Source organism: Chenopodium album, chromosome 15 (assembly GCF_948465745.1).
Source record: "Chenopodium album chromosome 15, dcCheAlbu1.1, whole genome shotgun sequence".
Taxonomy (NCBI): Eukaryota; Viridiplantae; Streptophyta; class Magnoliopsida; order Caryophyllales; family Amaranthaceae; genus Chenopodium; species Chenopodium album.
Genome location: NC_137848.1, coordinates 1,103,738 through 1,120,580, shown reverse-complemented (window position 1 = coordinate 1,120,580; position 16,843 = coordinate 1,103,738). Strand labels below are relative to the sequence as shown.

The 16,843-nt window shown below is 34.8% G+C and overlaps 4 protein-coding genes and 1 pseudogene across 11 annotated transcripts; 1 reads left to right on the top strand and 4 right to left on the bottom strand.

Moving 5' to 3' along the window:
• Positions 1–506: 506 nt before the first annotated feature.
• Positions 507–1,329, bottom strand: LOC145581503 (protein DMP9 pseudogene; annotated as a pseudogene).
• Positions 792–3,803, bottom strand: LOC145581504 (uncharacterized). Of its 3 annotated transcripts, none has more exons than XM_081638511.1 (6): positions 3,663–3,803; positions 3,161–3,323; positions 2,929–3,029; positions 2,532–2,684; positions 2,105–2,277; positions 792–930 (listed from the first exon to the last, which is right to left on the bottom strand). In XM_081638511.1, exons 2-5 carry the CDS (start codon positions 3,264–3,266, stop codon positions 2,122–2,124), a joined length of 516 nt encoding a protein of 171 aa, XP_081494637.1. In that variant the 5' UTR covers positions 3,267–3,323; positions 3,663–3,803; the 3' UTR covers positions 792–930; positions 2,105–2,121. The 3 variants fall into 3 exon arrangements, with proteins under 3 accessions (XP_081494637.1, XP_081494636.1, XP_081494638.1); XM_081638510.1 differs by having other exon boundaries at positions 814–952; XM_081638512.1 differs by having other exon boundaries at positions 814–952; positions 3,161–3,270; positions 3,663–3,797.
• A 1,622-nt stretch (positions 3,804–5,425) lies between these two features.
• Positions 5,426–6,525, top strand: LOC145581502 (E3 ubiquitin-protein ligase MPSR1-like). The gene has a single exon (XM_081638509.1). The coding sequence runs from the start codon at positions 5,675–5,677 to the stop codon at positions 6,317–6,319; it is 645 nt and encodes a 214-aa protein (XP_081494635.1). The 5' UTR covers positions 5,426–5,674; the 3' UTR covers positions 6,320–6,525.
• A 650-nt stretch (positions 6,526–7,175) lies between these two features.
• LOC145581501 ((R)-mandelonitrile lyase-like) lies at positions 7,176–10,490 on the bottom strand. The gene is made up of 3 exons (XM_081638508.1): positions 10,024–10,490; positions 8,975–9,631; positions 7,176–8,150 (listed from the first exon to the last, which is right to left on the bottom strand). Exons 1-3 carry the CDS (start codon positions 10,136–10,138, stop codon positions 7,306–7,308), a joined length of 1,617 nt encoding a protein of 538 aa, XP_081494634.1. The 5' UTR covers positions 10,139–10,490; the 3' UTR covers positions 7,176–7,305.
• A 1,878-nt stretch (positions 10,491–12,368) lies between these two features.
• LOC145582648 (aspartokinase 1, chloroplastic-like) lies at positions 12,369–16,838 on the bottom strand. Of its 6 annotated transcripts, none has more exons than XR_014099921.1 (5): positions 15,579–16,838; positions 15,456–15,496; positions 15,192–15,346; positions 14,083–14,890; positions 12,369–12,783 (listed from the first exon to the last, which is right to left on the bottom strand). XR_014099921.1 is itself a non-coding variant. In XM_081639629.1 (4 exons), the coding sequence occupies exons 1-4, from the start codon at positions 16,302–16,304 to the stop codon at positions 14,762–14,764; spliced, it is 399 nt and encodes a 132-aa protein (XP_081495755.1). In that variant the 5' UTR covers positions 16,305–16,833; the 3' UTR covers positions 12,369–14,761. The 6 variants fall into 6 exon arrangements, 2 of the variants coding, with proteins under 2 accessions (XP_081495755.1, XP_081495756.1); XR_014099920.1 differs by having other exon boundaries at positions 16,231–16,833; XR_014099922.1 differs by having other exon boundaries at positions 14,083–14,187; positions 16,231–16,826.
• Between the last annotated feature and the right edge of the window lie 5 nt (positions 16,839–16,843).

Below are 16,843 nucleotides of genomic sequence, written 5' to 3'. Positions count from 1 at the left end.
GTGAAAAAGTTGCAGTTATAACTTTCAAGCCATACAACTCTTCCTTTTACAAAAATAAAATTTTTAAAAAAAATGTCTTGTGTATTTCAAGCCAACATCTATTCTTTTTTCCAATATTCTGCTATTCACTATGGTGAGATTCTAATCAAAGGTAGTCCTATATGATGAAAAAATATCTGAACTTTACCCTGTTTTTTTGACAAGATTGACTCGTGCCTCTATTTACATTCCTTCATTGCCAAAAATCTATGAAAAGTTCAAAATAAAAAGTTGCTATAATAAGTAAAAGACACTTTTTATCGTCCTAAGAATTTGAACTATAGTTGGTTAGTTAATCAATCATCGAAAGTATTAGCATATCAAGGGAAACAGATTTTATTTGATTAAAACAAGCATAGTTCAGTCCAAGTACAAAATACAAATCAACAACAATGGTTAAAGCAAACAAACACAAGGAGAAACTATTAAAATCATTAAATATAATCCATTGTCATAATTGCTACAACAGTACTTAAAAGTACAACATCAACTACATAAACCAAATAACAACATAATTCTCATATTAATAAAGGCAGACAAATAAACTATGACATACTACGTACCAACAACTGCATAAATTTCTTTCTAAGTAGCCATGCACCCAACACCAAAACGAGCCTTAGGAAAGACAAGAAAAAGGCAACTACAAACAACACCAACCATCAAAGGAAAACTCTCCATGGCTTCCTCCATCTCTTTAGCATGACCCGGGAGAAGACAGTTGGTAACCCGATGGTCCGAAAACGCGATCGCCATAAACACCATAACCGACATCATAGCGTGCACAAAATCAGAAAAATGGACGTTATACTTGTCCTCCTTAGGCACCTCAACATCCAACCCTGGCTTGAACACTGCTAACCCGTTACGAGTCACGAAACCGTAGTAAACCTTCCCATCCGGGGCCCGGAAACTATCAGTAAAATGGAAGAAGAAGCAAGAGAGGGCACATAGTACAAGTAGAATAGTAGTCATAATAGTGGAAACTGAAGAGCATTCACCAACACCATAAATAGAAGGGAGGACCATCTCAAAAGTGAGTAGGGTTCCAGTAGGAAGGAAATGGGCTAGCATAGATGTCTTAGAAAGGGTTCTTTGGACAGATTTCGCAACCACGGCACGCCTTTTCTTTGGCACACCCGTGAATACAGGGAGCGTTGGCGGGTCCGAGGGTGCCGGAGGGGTTGATGGTGGAGGGGGGAATTGAGGAGGGCCTTTGGATGGAGATGCAGTGTAGATTTTGATCCCTAATTCAGGTTGTTCAGTTTGCTCCATTTGTTGTGGTGGTGTAAGGAAAGAGGGTTATTGCGGTTGTAGAAGTTAAAGTTTGTTTCCTAGAGTATGATTATGGGAGGGTGGTGGTTTTTGGTTTAAAATGAAGGTTAGTTGATTTATTTATTGTCCATGTATTTAAAAGAAAAAATAACCACCCTTTTTTTAAAAAATGTACCCAAAAAAAAAAAAAAAAAAACTGCCCTGAAAAAGTGTTGATAACCACCGTTTTTTTAATAATTATTTATGAAAAATTAACTGCCATTCTTATTCAATGTTGCTTCCAAGATGAAGTAGAGAGGAAAAAGCAAAAAATGAGCATTAAAAAAAATAAAATTGATTTGTCTAGTTTAAACAATGAAAACACAAATTGGCTAGAATTGAGTCATTGTTGTTTAAGAGTGAATATACAGTACATCATGCAGTACATTATAGGTAACAATCACATAAGATTTGAGCCTCGGTTCTAGGCTGAACCGATTCCTAAAGGCTCAGGTTTCTGTAAACACAAATTTCTACGTTTCCAAGTGTGTATGGACCATGATTCTAGATGTTTTGGGGTTCAGGTTCATCATCTTCTTTATGATTAAATACGAGTTGTTTCTTCAAAAAAATAAAATAAAATATGAGTTGTTAATGAAGAGGGTTTAATTGCATGGTGTTATGCAAGATTACTCTTGGTACTATGATTGTGGAAGTTTATGATTTAACATGGATCTCAGGAGCACGTCCACCTCGTGTTTCCAAACTTGCACACGAATTTCAAGTGTTTATGGAGGAATTTACAACTTACAAGGAGTATCCTGCAGTCTATCTAAGCAAGAAGCCGTGTTCAGAGAGTGCAATTTCAAATGCTTTCACCCTTTCTCCACGAACACTGCCATTACGATCGTAAGATGATATTTCATCGATACAGAGGTTTACTGCTACTTTTACAAGCTCTTCGCCAACTGCTTTCGCAGCCTCCTGAAAGCATTGACAACCAGGAACATTTTAATTCAATCTCTATCTAATCACTGAAACTTTAAGAAACTGCAAGAAAATACTCTGATCTGTAAATGATTCTAGAATGCTTTAGCATCATAGTAAGTCAGATAGTTAACTGCTAGTAGTGCTATGACGAACTAGAAAAGTTTATCGCATATAGCATATTGAGATTAAATTCCAACCAAGTCAACTGAGAGTACACAAACATCATATGAAGTTAATTTGGCGCTTACCACAGTACTCACATCAGGATCACTTCGTAGAGATTTCTGCAAAGTACTTCCATAATATAAACACTTCTTATTTACATCATCTACAAGCATTGCATACAGTTGCTTGTCTGAACAGAATACTGAAAGCCTCGGTTTGGTTGATGTGCCATCGTACTGTGACAACGAAAAAATACGTTCTTAGAAAGTCCATGGCTTTACAAGGCATCAGCAACCAAAAATACTAGCAGCTGCATTCAACCTTTTCTATATACAGTATATGTTAAACAGAAACAGATTCTTCATTCCAAGAATAACCATAAAGTAGTACACAAAATTAATTCATTAACATTTCCACTAGTAGTTCCCTTGAATTCACTGACAGTCCTTAAATAAGGTGTGATCATCCTAGGTCTCATACCTTTTTCTGTAATCGTCTGTTTCGGAGTTTGTTACTCTCAGTTCGAGTATTCACCCTTTTCCTAAACTTCGCTTCAATCACCAACGACTTCCAAGCAACTCCTACAGTCCAAAAACAAAACAAAATATTCCTGAACCTCCAAAATTGCAAATCTTGAAACTCACAAAAGGACTACTTCAAACAAAACCAATACACTCTGCCATTTTGTATAACCGTTTTTCGCCGGGATTACCTCGAGTATGCAGTGGCAGAAAGTGAACTTTCAATGGATTCAAAACAGTCCTATTAAGAAGCCAGCAATTGACATGCTGCATTGGATTGACATTCAAAAGAGCCATTGTGCTTCAGACAATAAATGTCAGCAATCTAACTTTGACATAAAATTAACCCACTTCCTAAAACAGATTAACACATACAAATATACAATCAGTCAAATCCAATTCCAAAAAGCATATAATATGTCCATCAACATAAAAAAATGGGCAACTTCAAAGTGTAATTTTAACAAACAGGTGGTGTGCAAAGGTGAAAACACCAAACTTAATCCTTGAATAATAATAAGAAAGTACTTAATTGGATAACCCATGTCAAAATCAAAGAACATGTTAATGGGTATTGGGAATTTTGTGGATTGTTAGAGTAAAAAGCTAAAATTAAGATATTTTCTCATTTTCATAGAGCGATTTCCGGCTTAATATGATTATGAAATTGTTGAATGCAGTAAACTAACATACCTTTAAAATTTGGAGAAATCATTAGTTCACTGGTTTGTCGATGATGATTTCTGCTTGATTAGTTGGTTAAGTTTACTAAATTTTAAAATTTCTCCCGCCGTAAATTGTTTCTGTTTCTGGCAGACAGGTTCCAATGTTCGTTGCTCAGAAAAATTATTAGAGGATTCTTGCATTTTGCCATTTTAACTTAAATTGCGACCGCTATACAAACCATAGTAAAGTTGGGCATGGGCTGGGACCATACAACAATGAAATGGCCTGATCTAGCACGAGCCCAGCACAGCATGAGAGGCAATGTCGGGGCTAACCAGTCAGGTTTATTAGCCCACTTATTTTTGACCAATTTCCAAAAATATAAAAAATAATAAGGGTCTGTTGGCACAGCATGTGGCCAAGCTATTGTCCTCCTATGAAAAATCGTTACGAACCCAATACGATACGATAGTATTTTGACCTGTTAAACATATTCTTGAGTCCTGACAAACAAATTTCTAGTTAAATTGTGAGAGTTGTTCGTTAAACAATAAACATATTTGATGGCAAATTTATTTTTATAAACTTAAATAAACATTTTGGACGGCATTTGTTTTTACAAAAATATGCCCTCAAAATATTATACTCCTTACTTTTGTTTTTTTGGTTTTTTTGTTTTAATTCATCCATAATGTTATACTTTGGATTTGAGATAAATTATTTTTTGCAATTGAACAAAAATAATATATTATATATTACCTCCGTTAACTATTATTTGCAACAAAGGAATATTTTATATCTCACACATAATACCCCTTTGTTGCAGATAATAATTAACGGAAGTAGTATTTTCTTTGATAATTTTTTTTTCGAACTATGATGAGGTTACTTATTCAGGGGTTACTCGATCGACAGGGGTTACTTATTCAGGGATTACTTGGTCGGTTAGGATTTACTCGATTAAAGATTACTCGGTCGATCTGAAGTTATTAGTCGGTCAAGGGTTACTCAATCAGAGTTACTCAGTCAGTTAGGGATTATTCGATCAAGGGTTACTCAGCCAGTTAGGGATTATTCGGTTAGGGGTCACTCAATCAATTAGGGAATATTCGATTAGGAGTTACTCACTCAGTTAGGGATTATTCGATCAGGGGTTACTCAGTCAGTTAGTGATTATTTGACCAGGAGTTACTCAATCAGTTAGGAATTATTTAATTAAGTATTACTCGGTTAGTGTTCTGGTGAGTCACATACAGAAAACACTGAACATCAAAGTGTGCGCCCCCCCTAAAAAAATTCGAATCCAATTGCGATACTTAGGACCTGTTCATATTTACTGAACTGAACTGAACTAATTTGAATTGATTTGAGCTGAACTGAACTGAATAGAGATGAAATGAATATTTATGAGAGAATGAAATTAGGAGCTAAACTGAACTAAACTAATTGAAGCCGAACTGAGCTGAACTAAATTGAACTAAAATTAAACTAAAGTGAATAGGTCATAATCAGATAATGCAAAACCACGTGGCACTCTAATTTTCCATCTTGATACTGCTGATTCCAATTCCCAAATATCCATCACATGATTAACATAATTAATCCAAACATTAAATCCACCAAAAATAACAGATGTCATCATATTACTATCTCCATCCAAACTGATTAGACTAGAACCTACTATAATCCCGTGGGCCCGTCTGCAGACAATCCTCCTTCCATAAATATCTCTCCCTTAAACGGATAAACATCACAAAAAAAAAAAAAAAAAAAAAAAAAAAAAAAAAAAAAAAAAAAAAAAATCCTTACTGTATTTCTTTGTTCTTTTTATTCAACTCAAGTAAGAAAATACATGCACATACACAAACATTCCAGATCCTTCTACCACCTTCTAACTTCCACTTTCTTCAACCCCAAACACCGCCTTCATACTTCGTATATAAATTCCCTTCTTCCCAAATTTTCTCTCTTCTCATAAATTTAATTTCAATTCAATTCATCGGTCTTCAATCTCTCTCCTCTTCTTCTTTCCTTCAACAATGGCGTCAGAATCAGAATTTTCTTCAACAGAGATGCAATCATTCTTAGAAAGATTGATAACTTCAAGAAACAGAGACATGTCAATGTTTCTCCCCTTCATGTTAGGGTTCAGTGGGCCCGATCCGACTGAGACCCGGTCCAACTCCGATGAAAACCCAACAACCCCAGTAGAACGTCGTGAAAGAATCGTGCTAATAAACCCGATGACGCAAGGGATGGTAGTGATCGAAGGAGCCGGGCTTGATTCTCTGTTTCGCGGAGTACAGAGTAAAGAAGGACAACCACCAGCTTCAAAATCAGCGATCGAGAAGATGCCAAGTGTCGAGATTAGAGAAGGCGAGGAGAAAGAGTGTGTGATTTGCTTGGAAGAGTGTAAGGTTGGTGATCTTGCGAAGGAGATGCCATGCAAGCATAGGTTTCATGGCGGGTGTATCGATAAATGGTTGAATCTTCACGGTTCGTGTCCGGTTTGCCGGTTTAATTTACCGATTGAGGAGGAAGATGGTGGGACGAAGGGAGAAGAGGAGGAGAGAGAAAGGAGAGGGCAAAGAGAGATTAGGGTTAGTTTTTTGTTTGGGCGGAGTAGGAGAAGAACAGAGGAGGAGAGTGAAAGTGAGTCTAATGAAAATGAGAATAGTAATTAGAGGTGTCGATTCAGGTGTTCGGTTTGGTCGATCGGTTTATCTGGAGTCAGGTTAAAGACGGGATATCGATATTGAAAAGAGGGACAAATTTTGTTACATATTAGTATGGAAATTTCAGTAGGGTTGTTTCTTTGTTAATGATTGTGAATATTGTAGGAGATTAGATAAACAGAAATAAATTTGTTGGGTTTAATATCTTTAAACAATTTGTTTCAATTCTTTCGTTGATTTCTTTATTACTTTTTGTAACTGTTTTATTGATTGTTCATTTATTGTTTCTTGAAGTTTGATTTAATTTGTTCAGCGAAGGCATGTAAATGGAGTGATTAGTTCATGGGAAAATTCTTAGCAATTTGCATTCTAAATATAGCATTGTTTTAATTTGGGAGTTCTAATGAATCTTCTAAAGAGTTCTAGAATGTCTTTTCAGACAATGACTTTTCCTAAGATATTTTTTTCTTGTTCAGAAAATTTTAACCCGTTTATCGACGTTATCTGCAAGTTGTTTGTACTTCGGTTTTTTCTTTTCGAAGTTCATTCCTAGTTATGGACTTTAGATAGTTCATGTTAAGTTCATTCCTAGTTTCGAATTTCGATAGTTGAATTGACTCAATTGAGAACTTTAGAGATCAGATACATAACTGTTGTTAAATCTAGTCAATTAAGAATTACGGAGTAGCAGAGTTATGGACTTTAGATAGTTCATGTTTATGTTTAGGATCCCTTGTTTATTGGTCTAATATCAGATTGGTTAAACTTGTGAAAATTTTATACTTTGTATGTTGCAAGTATATAGATATTATTTAGTTTAAAACAATAAAAAATGGCAATATATTACGTATATGTTATTCTTTAGAATATATTATACAATTCGTGAATCACACTAGTTTAACAACAAAATTCCTCAAAGAACGTCACACAAAATCAATCACTAGTGTGAACAATAATCACAATAGTTAGAACATTAATCATCTTTGAATCGAAGATCATGAACTTGTTCTACCCTCTACAATCTTCAAACCTTGATACCTTCCTAACATCATCAATGTACCCATAGGATTAGTCCCCGGAGATTCCACCAGAGTCGATCCATCCATAACCCTTAAACCCTGAATTCCATACACTTTATACTCTTTATCTACCACTTCTCCTATAGTACACCCTCCATGATAATGATAAAACGTGCTCACATTTTTCTTACAATACTCTTTACTCTCCTCTTTCCCTAGCTTCTCCAACCGGTTACGTTCGCCCCCGAGGTATACACTCACTGCCTCGGACATTGATACTCCCTCTACCAACTGATGTATCTTAACACAATACTCCATATCTTCATCTTTTAATAGATAATTGAATTTAACTAGGGGATTTTCCCTAGGATCCTTGCTTTTCAGCTCAAGTGTGCCCGTCGAAGCAGGGAAGGCAAGCTTACCGGCTATTGACACCCGTGTTAAGTCCTTACTTACTGGTACTATGATTGATTCGAGTATGACCTTAAAGTTTTCTGTAATGCCTGTTACTTGGGGTGTATCGGGTGTTCGAGATTTAGGCTTCGAATCGACTAGTAGAGATATTGCTGGATTGTCCTGCATTCTGTTTCCTACACCTTTTAAGTCTGCTAACACTGATATGTTGAAGCTTTGGAGGTGTTTCGAGGGTCCGATACCGCTTAGCATGAGGATTTGTGGGCTGCTAAGTGCTCCTGCTGTGAGTATAACTTCACCCCTTGGTAGACTTGAATTATCTTGCTTCTTGAGGTAAACTTTGTGGGATTTCTTTGTGTCGTCGTCACTTTTGATCAACTTTACTCCTTTAGCACTTGGTTTATCCCCTGTTTGTTTATCAGAAACAGAAGGAACAAAACTAATTCAGAGTTTAGACATTTTTAGTTTTGAATGCATAATTCATTGGTTGTACACGTTAAAAATTATGTTTTTCGTGTATAAGGTAAAAAACCGTATTTCTTACATAGTTACACGCTCATCTGAATATGACATGATCAAATTAAAACTGACAAGATCGAGCTCAAAATTAATACATTTAAGATTAATTATACTCCGTATTAATTAGTTGTAAACTTGTAAGTTGATCCAAATATGACATGATGAAATCGAACTTAACCTAAAATCTCATCATTCTAAAGTGAGCTGAGCCAAATCATTCAATGTAGTTGACAATGACTAGCATTCCACCCCAAAATAATCAACTAATTTTCCTATTTTTTTTTTTTTTTTTTTTTTTTTTCCAACATACACTTTGTATCATTGTATGACATTATCAATTGTAATGTTGACGTTATCACTCAACTTAAAAAAAAAAAAAAAAAAAAAAGGGTTTATCAATTAACTTTTGGATGTCTCATCTCTCATGTCTATGAGACTGCAACTCTACAATAACAATTATACGGTCGGCACTATGCTAGAAAATTGTACAAAGTATTTCATAATTGAAAACTTTGAAATTTCTTAATAATTAAAGAAAAATTCTAGGTGACAAAACTATAAAAACTTAAATACTACTCATATATTTATTTCTTTTTAGTTATAATGATTAAGGGTATTATTTGTGAGACATAAATTTTTTTTTTTGTTACAAATAAAAAGAAATGGAGGTAGTAAAATTTGTGAAAACCAAACATGTTCTTACAACACTTACCTTCGTCATGGTGGAAGAAGACCTTACTCACAGTTGCATTCAACAAAACCACAATGTTCTTCGGTTTCCCTCCACCAAGTAGATCAGCAGCCGTGTGCCGTTTTCCGAGCGCGTCAAATATAGTACCACTCAATTTAGTCCCTTCAACATGCTCTAGAGTGTACCCATTAAAGGGCAAAACCCCTGCCTCTAAGAGTCCATCTAACACAACAGATTGCCAAGGACTTAATGTTTCCGGCGCGAAAACAACCTTCGATTCCACCCATTCATAAGCTTGTTTTACCATCTTTTCGTCCCAACCCATTTTCTTAATAAATGCATTACTTGCCCTACTATAAAATCCGCTATTTATAGCGGTCGATCCTCCTAGGACTCTTCCCCTGTAATTCAAAACTCCGTCTAAGGAAACGAACTCTTGTGCTACTGACGTGTATTTGTTCGTTTCCACTAGTGGATAGCCAAACTTATTTCGTTCCAAAATTGTTGGGTAGCCGTAAGGTGAGTCCCCTCGTTCGATTACAAGCACGGAGAATTTCTCCGAGAGTGTTGCTGCTAATGGGCAGCCGCATGCTCCTCCTCCGATTATTATGTAATCGAATGATTTCCCTTCGACTTCTGTTACGTCCGAAGTCATGTAAGGGTGCTCAACTTTTAGTCCTGCCATGTTAAGAAACAAGGTTATGTTTATGTTTGGTCATTTGCCCTACGAGTCTCTCTAATAAATAACTATAAACTATAAAAATTTAAACCTGCAATATATAAATAAAGATGTAGAAAAACATATGGTAACAATATGTAGATTGATAATTTGATTTAAAATAAGGTTGTGCTCTCTTCAATCACAATATATAATATGTAGTCAGATGGAGTAATATTATAGCAGAAAATCACCATATCTAAAATTAAAAATGATGAATAAATATGTTTCAATTAGTAGAAACTAGTTTATAGATAAAATCAAGTGTAGTGAATGACCTAATTTGGTTAAAAAATGCTCACATTTGTATACAAACATGAGAGTTACTATTTTTTAAGAAAAAATATCTCACCATTGTTACATAAAGGAGAGGCGGTCGGTGATGCGCTAGCTGATAAATAGAGGATTGAAAGAATGCAATGGATAAGAAACCAAATTCTAATCCTAGTTTGTTGAAGCTTCTTCATTTATGGTATAATGAGAAGAAGATTATTGCTTAGTATTTTGAGACTTGAGAAATAGTGTAGTATGTAAAAAGTACAAGAAATTGTTCAAAAAGACAATGATAATCGATATCCTAGAAAACTTTGGTTATAAAGATGCATGCAACCAAAAAAGAAGAAAAAAGAAAAAAGAAAAAAAAGAACTCTTCTAATATGAATTTTGTTTCTTTAATGGTAGATAGAGAACTAATTAATACTAAAACTTTACGCATGTTTAGAGCAATTATAACTTGGACTAATATTCGTCGGGTATGTAATAATGTTGCTTGCTATGGTTATTATTGCATGCTCTTCCTTGGACTTCCTGTATAATTGATTGGACCTCCCCATATTTTTTTATATAGTGGGAAGTTATAAAAAGACGCTCTTCACCTACTACCATTTACTTATTGTTATAAATTGAAGATGGTTGTTCATTGGTTGATTAGTAATCATACATAAGAAATTGATGTCCGTTAATATAACAACCAACCAATGAGTTCTTGGCTTAGTAATCTGTATACTATAAGTCATAGCCTCATAAATCGGATCTATCATTTTTGGCTAGGTCATTACAAGTCAATAGTATGGTCGGATTTGAGTTGGTTCAGGTTAATTTGAGTTTAGGTATGTTTGGTCAATTTATGATCGGGTTAGGCTGGGTTTAAGGTCAATTTCAATTATGATCGGGTCATTTCGGATGAGGTTGAGACTTTGTGTTGATTTTTAAATCAAGTCATTTTAGGTCGGGTCCAAATGCCCTAGCCAACCTTCAACTCTTAATTGATCTTGTGGCGGTAGGGATCCACAATTTTGTAGTAGGTCAGCATTTGTTTGTTGGTTTTCAATGTTTTCACCAAGTTGTTATAATCAACGGAGAATGGAGGAGGAAGGAAAGGAATACCCTAAATATATGCTTTTTATAACTTTGTGTAAAACATGTGCATTGAAAATTGTAAAAAAAAACAAATAAAATTATAGAACAAACAAAAAAGAATGAACGAACTCATCCAACCATTTTTCAAGAGATAATATCGAGCAATTTGACAGCCAACTTAATATTTCCATCTACCCCCTTCGTTTTTTAAGTGAAACATTTTGAATTTTTACACTACTAGTTGAGCCATCGCGCGCGTTGCGCGCGATACCTCAATAAACACGGAATGAGTGAATTTAATGTCCTCGTTAAATTGATGGACCTTACTAATCCAATTTAGGTAATGTATGTAATGGGTAGTGCAATAGTATTAGATTTTGTATTAAAAACAGGTTAATATGTGGGCATTCAATGGGACAAGGAGGACATTAAATTGATCACCCTTAGATTTATGTAATTAATCAACTAATAAATTGCTTGCCTGTAAAGAATTTGCTCACCCTTAAATAATTGGAAAATTTGTAAATTACCACCCAAAAAGGAACTTGTTTTGAAATTACCACCCGTTAAAAATTTTATTTTAAATTACCATTTCTTAAATTAAATAAGTTTTCAGATTACCACCTTTTTTAGAATTCCAATGGAATTTCTGTTTGGGGATCCCACCCAACGGCTAATAACGGCTAATTAGACTCTTTTGACTGTTTCCCTCCCTGATTTTCTTTTTATAAAGTCTCCAACTTCAATTCACGATTTTTGCCCCAATTTCAACTAAATTTTCTCAAATTTCAGCTATTATTGTTTGAAGAATTTATCTACTGAAGTGCAGACTCTCAATTCGCATCTAAAGTATGAATCCACTCCTTAATTTTGGGTTTTTCGCCAACAATAATTGGGGTAAATGGTTATATTTAGGAATTAGGGTTCTTGAGGCAATTAAATTGGGGGTTTTTTGCAATTAGGGTACTTGTCTGAAATTAATTGGGCTTTTTTGTTAGATTTGTGCTGATTCGAGTACAACAAAGCATTCAATTTGCAGGAAAAAAAAAACAAACAAAAAAAAAGTTAGGGTTTTAATTCAACCCTTTAGGGGTAGTTTGCGTATTTAATAGAGAAGTAAAGGAAGAAAAAGGGAAAAGATTGATGCTTTTGGATGAATTAATTGAAGGAATAGATGAGGGAAGTTGTTTTTTGCGTTTAATACAACATCCAAAAGGTTAGGTCGAGGGAAAGGAAGAAAAAAAGGAGGGAAATTAATAAAGTGAGGCCCTCAAATGGAAATTCCACCAGAATTCCAAAAAAAAAGTGGTAATCTGAAAAAAAATTTAATGCATGGGGTGGTAATTTAAAATAAAAGTTTTGATGAGTGGTAATTTCAAAACAAGATCCCTTTTTGGGTGGTAATTTACAAATTTTCCTAAATAATTGGTGCACCCCTAAAAAATTTTCTCACTCCTAAAAATCATATTCAAATTATATTACTCTAAAATAGTTGATCATGCCTAAATAAGTTGCTCACCCTTAAAAAATTGTATACATCAACAAAGGCGGCATCTTGTACTACATATTCTTTGTGGAAATAAAAGCTGTCTTTGATTACTAATAATAAGCACTATCCTCTATTACACATCAATATTCATCTTGCTTAATTGGTTCTGATTTCACATCCAGAGACCGAGCAACATTTGCATGGTCGGTATCCTTTAGTGGCTTTGAATCCTCAATATTATTTTAGACTAACATGATCATCAACCTGCAACATCAAATAAAATAAGAAAATAAACACCACCACTTTCATGGCACACATATTGAAAATTTATATTACAATGTATGTATACAGGGAGCTTGAGTATAAATTCAATGAAAATAAACTCAATTAATGACCTTGAGTCATGACTTTGCATCAATCCATTTTCATGAACTCTCACTACTTGTAATTATACAAAAGAAATTGACTAAAGAAATTGTTGTCTTCCTTTCCTTCTCTTATTTTCTTTTCCACCCAATTGCTTCAATCCAAACTAAGTGTAGTAAAATAAAACCTATTTTGCCTAGCCCGTATACTTGAATGCTAAAAAACATATAACGGGAAAGCAAAGCATTAAATATATATTCCTAGATAATTCATGTTGTTTAGTTGCTAAATGCAGTAGATATTTTGTGGGTTGCGAGAGGTTGACAAGTGTAATATGATTTTTATTTAGTAAGCTGACCAACTATAGCTAATACTACAGTTTATTGTAATCTGATTTATTATCGATTCAAAATTATTCAAATTATAAATAGAAAGTTGGAAGAATCCCATGGTTCATAACCTAGCAGTGGTTAATTAGCATAACCTCAGGAGTTATAAGCCACCAAATCATTTGTGTGTGACCTGAATTTAGACAATTAAAGATACTACACTACTGCAATCATATACCACCTTAAGTAGTTAAGTTTAAGTATTCGTTACCCAAACGCCTTTATCTTTCAAAGCAGCTGCAAATGATCCTAAATGTGCCTTTATATCCATTACATTTCATAAAGTATTAGATTAGATCTTGGGACTTAAAAGGTCCTAGTAGCTCTCAACTCTTAAACCGCCCACCGCAAAAGTCTTTGTTCTACCATCTATACCCTCAATTTTCCCAGTCTTATTATTCATCCCAAATTTCAAATGACTAATTTATCCCAGTCAAGTGAGTGAGTTCGTTAAACAGATCTAAAAAAACAAGAAAAAAAAATCATATTCTCAAAATTAGATTTGATTATGGGAAACTATGATAGACCGAAGTTTTGTGTTTTGAAAATTTAGATTTTATAGGATTTTAGTTGCTGCTCAATCTCATTGACCCAAGGTTCCAGGAATGTTCAGAATGCACTTCGTGCTAAGTGGGAGGTTACTCAAAGAAGCGGGGTATGATCATTTTTGCTGTATCTTTTAATTTTTGTAATAATTTCTAATCTCAATGTATTGATTTTTTTTTTTTCTTCAAAAGAGAACACTAACTCAATTAATTATCGATAAACCCTAGCAATTGCAAAATTTTATGATTGAAAAACAAATTACCTCGCAAGCTGCTTCAATGAAAGGGAAAGTTCAGAAGTTCCTTTCAATGGAGGATCGGAGAAAACTCGAAAGTGAAAACAAGCAGTTGAACAAACATCAACGTCCCTAGCCATTTTTACAAGTAAATTCAACAAAAAAACCACAAAATACACAAATTTCCAAATCACAAATTCATAATAACGGTGCAAACACAAACCCTTATACAATTAGCTTTGATTGTATACCTTCAACTAAATGGGATTTCCTTAATACATGTTCAACTAAATAAAAACTAAACAAGGTTTATGAGATTAAGGAATTACTATTATATCAACAAAAAAAAAAAGCAGAAGAAAAGATGTTTACATTGGACCACATCACTTCTTAAAGTACAGCCAAAGAATATCAAAATGAAAACAGATAATAATTTCACCCATTAGCATAATTTCATCAGCAAAAGTACTACACTAAACAAGCAAGATCATTTTTTTTTTTCCAAAACCTCAAATTTTAATAAATAAAAATCAACCTAATCAAGGTTAAGCTAATTCTTCTAAAGCATCAACATCAAAAAACTTTATTTTAGCTCTTCCATAGAGGTAAAACTTAACCTATATAGCCAACAATTTATTACTGTTAAAATTAAAAATTCCAACAAGTTTTAGAACAAGCTTCACAGAGGCAATACCCATTTACTCTGTCAAGCTTTAGAATTTCGACAAATTTTAGAACAGAGTGAATTTGGAATTGCTTTACCTTTGTTGAAACTTTTTATAGAGGTAAAACTTGTTATGTGATGCAAGCTTGTTGGTTTTTTGATGTTATTGTTCTGTGATAGAAGAGCGCGTTTAAAAGATTATAGGAAAAGATTATAGTAAAAGACTATAGTAATCAAAGTTGAACATGTTCATGATCCCCACAAAAATGAATTGTGGTGTGATATTACTAAAAGAGCAAAATATAACTGAATCCTATGATTTTGGCATTAGTATAAATAAGTTGATGTGAGCTAGATAGAACACAAATGCTCTGGAGTTTTCATTTACAATGAATGGTCTATTAAACATTATAACTTTGTGAACGTTCAATCAGTACATATATAATCATATAATATGAAGCTGATAACATACCTGGCGTGCTTTGGCACCGATTTTGTTCATATAAGCGGCGAAGATTGTTGTGGACAAACAATCTCCAAAGGAAACAAGATAATCCTTGGTACGTAGAGTGAGCTCCTTCATCATTGCAATACCCCTGAGAAACTGCTCTAATTCCTCTAAATGCGCTTTTGGAAGAAAAAACAAAATCTTAATTAGAAAAAAAAAAACTACTGGCAAACCAAGAAAGTGTTTACAATGCATACTAAACACTTGAATTGTATACAAAACGCTTACAAGATACAACAGAAACATCGATTTCGAGCTTTGCCACCATCCTTTAAGCACAAAATAATTTAGTTTTAGAATCAAAAAGGAATAAGAAACAAGCTATTATTATTGTTATGATTTTCTGGTTACCTATAATGAAGATCCTTAATAAGGATGAGTTCCAGGATGTCCCCTTCCCACCAGCCCAAAACTCCCACATACCCCCCACCAACCAGACCCTATTACACCCCCACCCTTCTACAGCCCCGATTCCACCAATTCCCGACCACCACAGCCAACTGTCACCACCAAAAACGCCCACACACCCCACCAACGAGCCATATTCCCCACCTCACCCAACCACAACTCCTTTCTCCCTCACGAACAGCAGCCACCAGCCACCAGCCACCAGCAACCCTAGTGCCCTGCTGCTGCTCCAACTTCTTGCACCAACAACCCCACATCACTAATTCCTCAATTCCCCACTAAATCACAGCCAACGCCGCCTATTACCTCCAAATTTTTACCTCAATTCCAAAATGCCCAAAAATAAAAATCACTTCTATTATACAGGGTAAACTTCATTAATCATTACAATAACTTAATCAATTAAATATATATATAGTACTCCATATAATAAACAAGCAAGATCATTTTTTTTTTTTTACAAAACCCCAAATTCTAAAAAATTTAAATCAACCCAGCCAAGGGGTTAATTATGAGCATCAGCATCAAAAATTAAAATCAACATAATTATGTGCATCAACATCAAAAATTAAAATCAACATAATTAACAACATACCTCGCAAGCTGCTTCAATGGAGGATCAAAAATGTCAATCAGCAGGATTTCTTCTATTGACATTTCCACCACCATTCTCCGTCGCCGGCGTCGATTCCCTTACTATCCGATAACTCGACTCGAAGATACCGACGACGGTGATGAAGACGTTGACAAAGACGACGGCGGAGTCGTCGCCGTCGAAGTCTCCGATTCCTGAGTCCGATTATTAGGTATCCGACGAGCCGCCGAGTGATGGCGGTTGTGATGGTCGTTACCGATGAGTAGCTTCCGAAGTATATGCTTCATCTTCGACATGGTTGTTGTTGTTGCTCGATCTTTACATTAATGGCGATTGAAGAGAGAGAATCTAAGGGGGAGTGCGAAAAATGGAGGGAGGAAAGGCGAGTGGAGAGTGAAGAGAGAGAAATTGAAGTGAGAAAGGAGAGATGGAATGAGAGTGAGAAAGACTGAAAGACCGATTCAAAGGTCAGAGAAAGCAAATGGAAGAAATGAATGGTAGAGCATGAAAGGGGAAAAAGCATGAATGAGGCATTCAGGGTTGAAGACTGAAGTCAATCAACAAGGAAAATAAGGAAAAAAAAAAAAAAAAAAAACCAAAGGGCATAACCGTC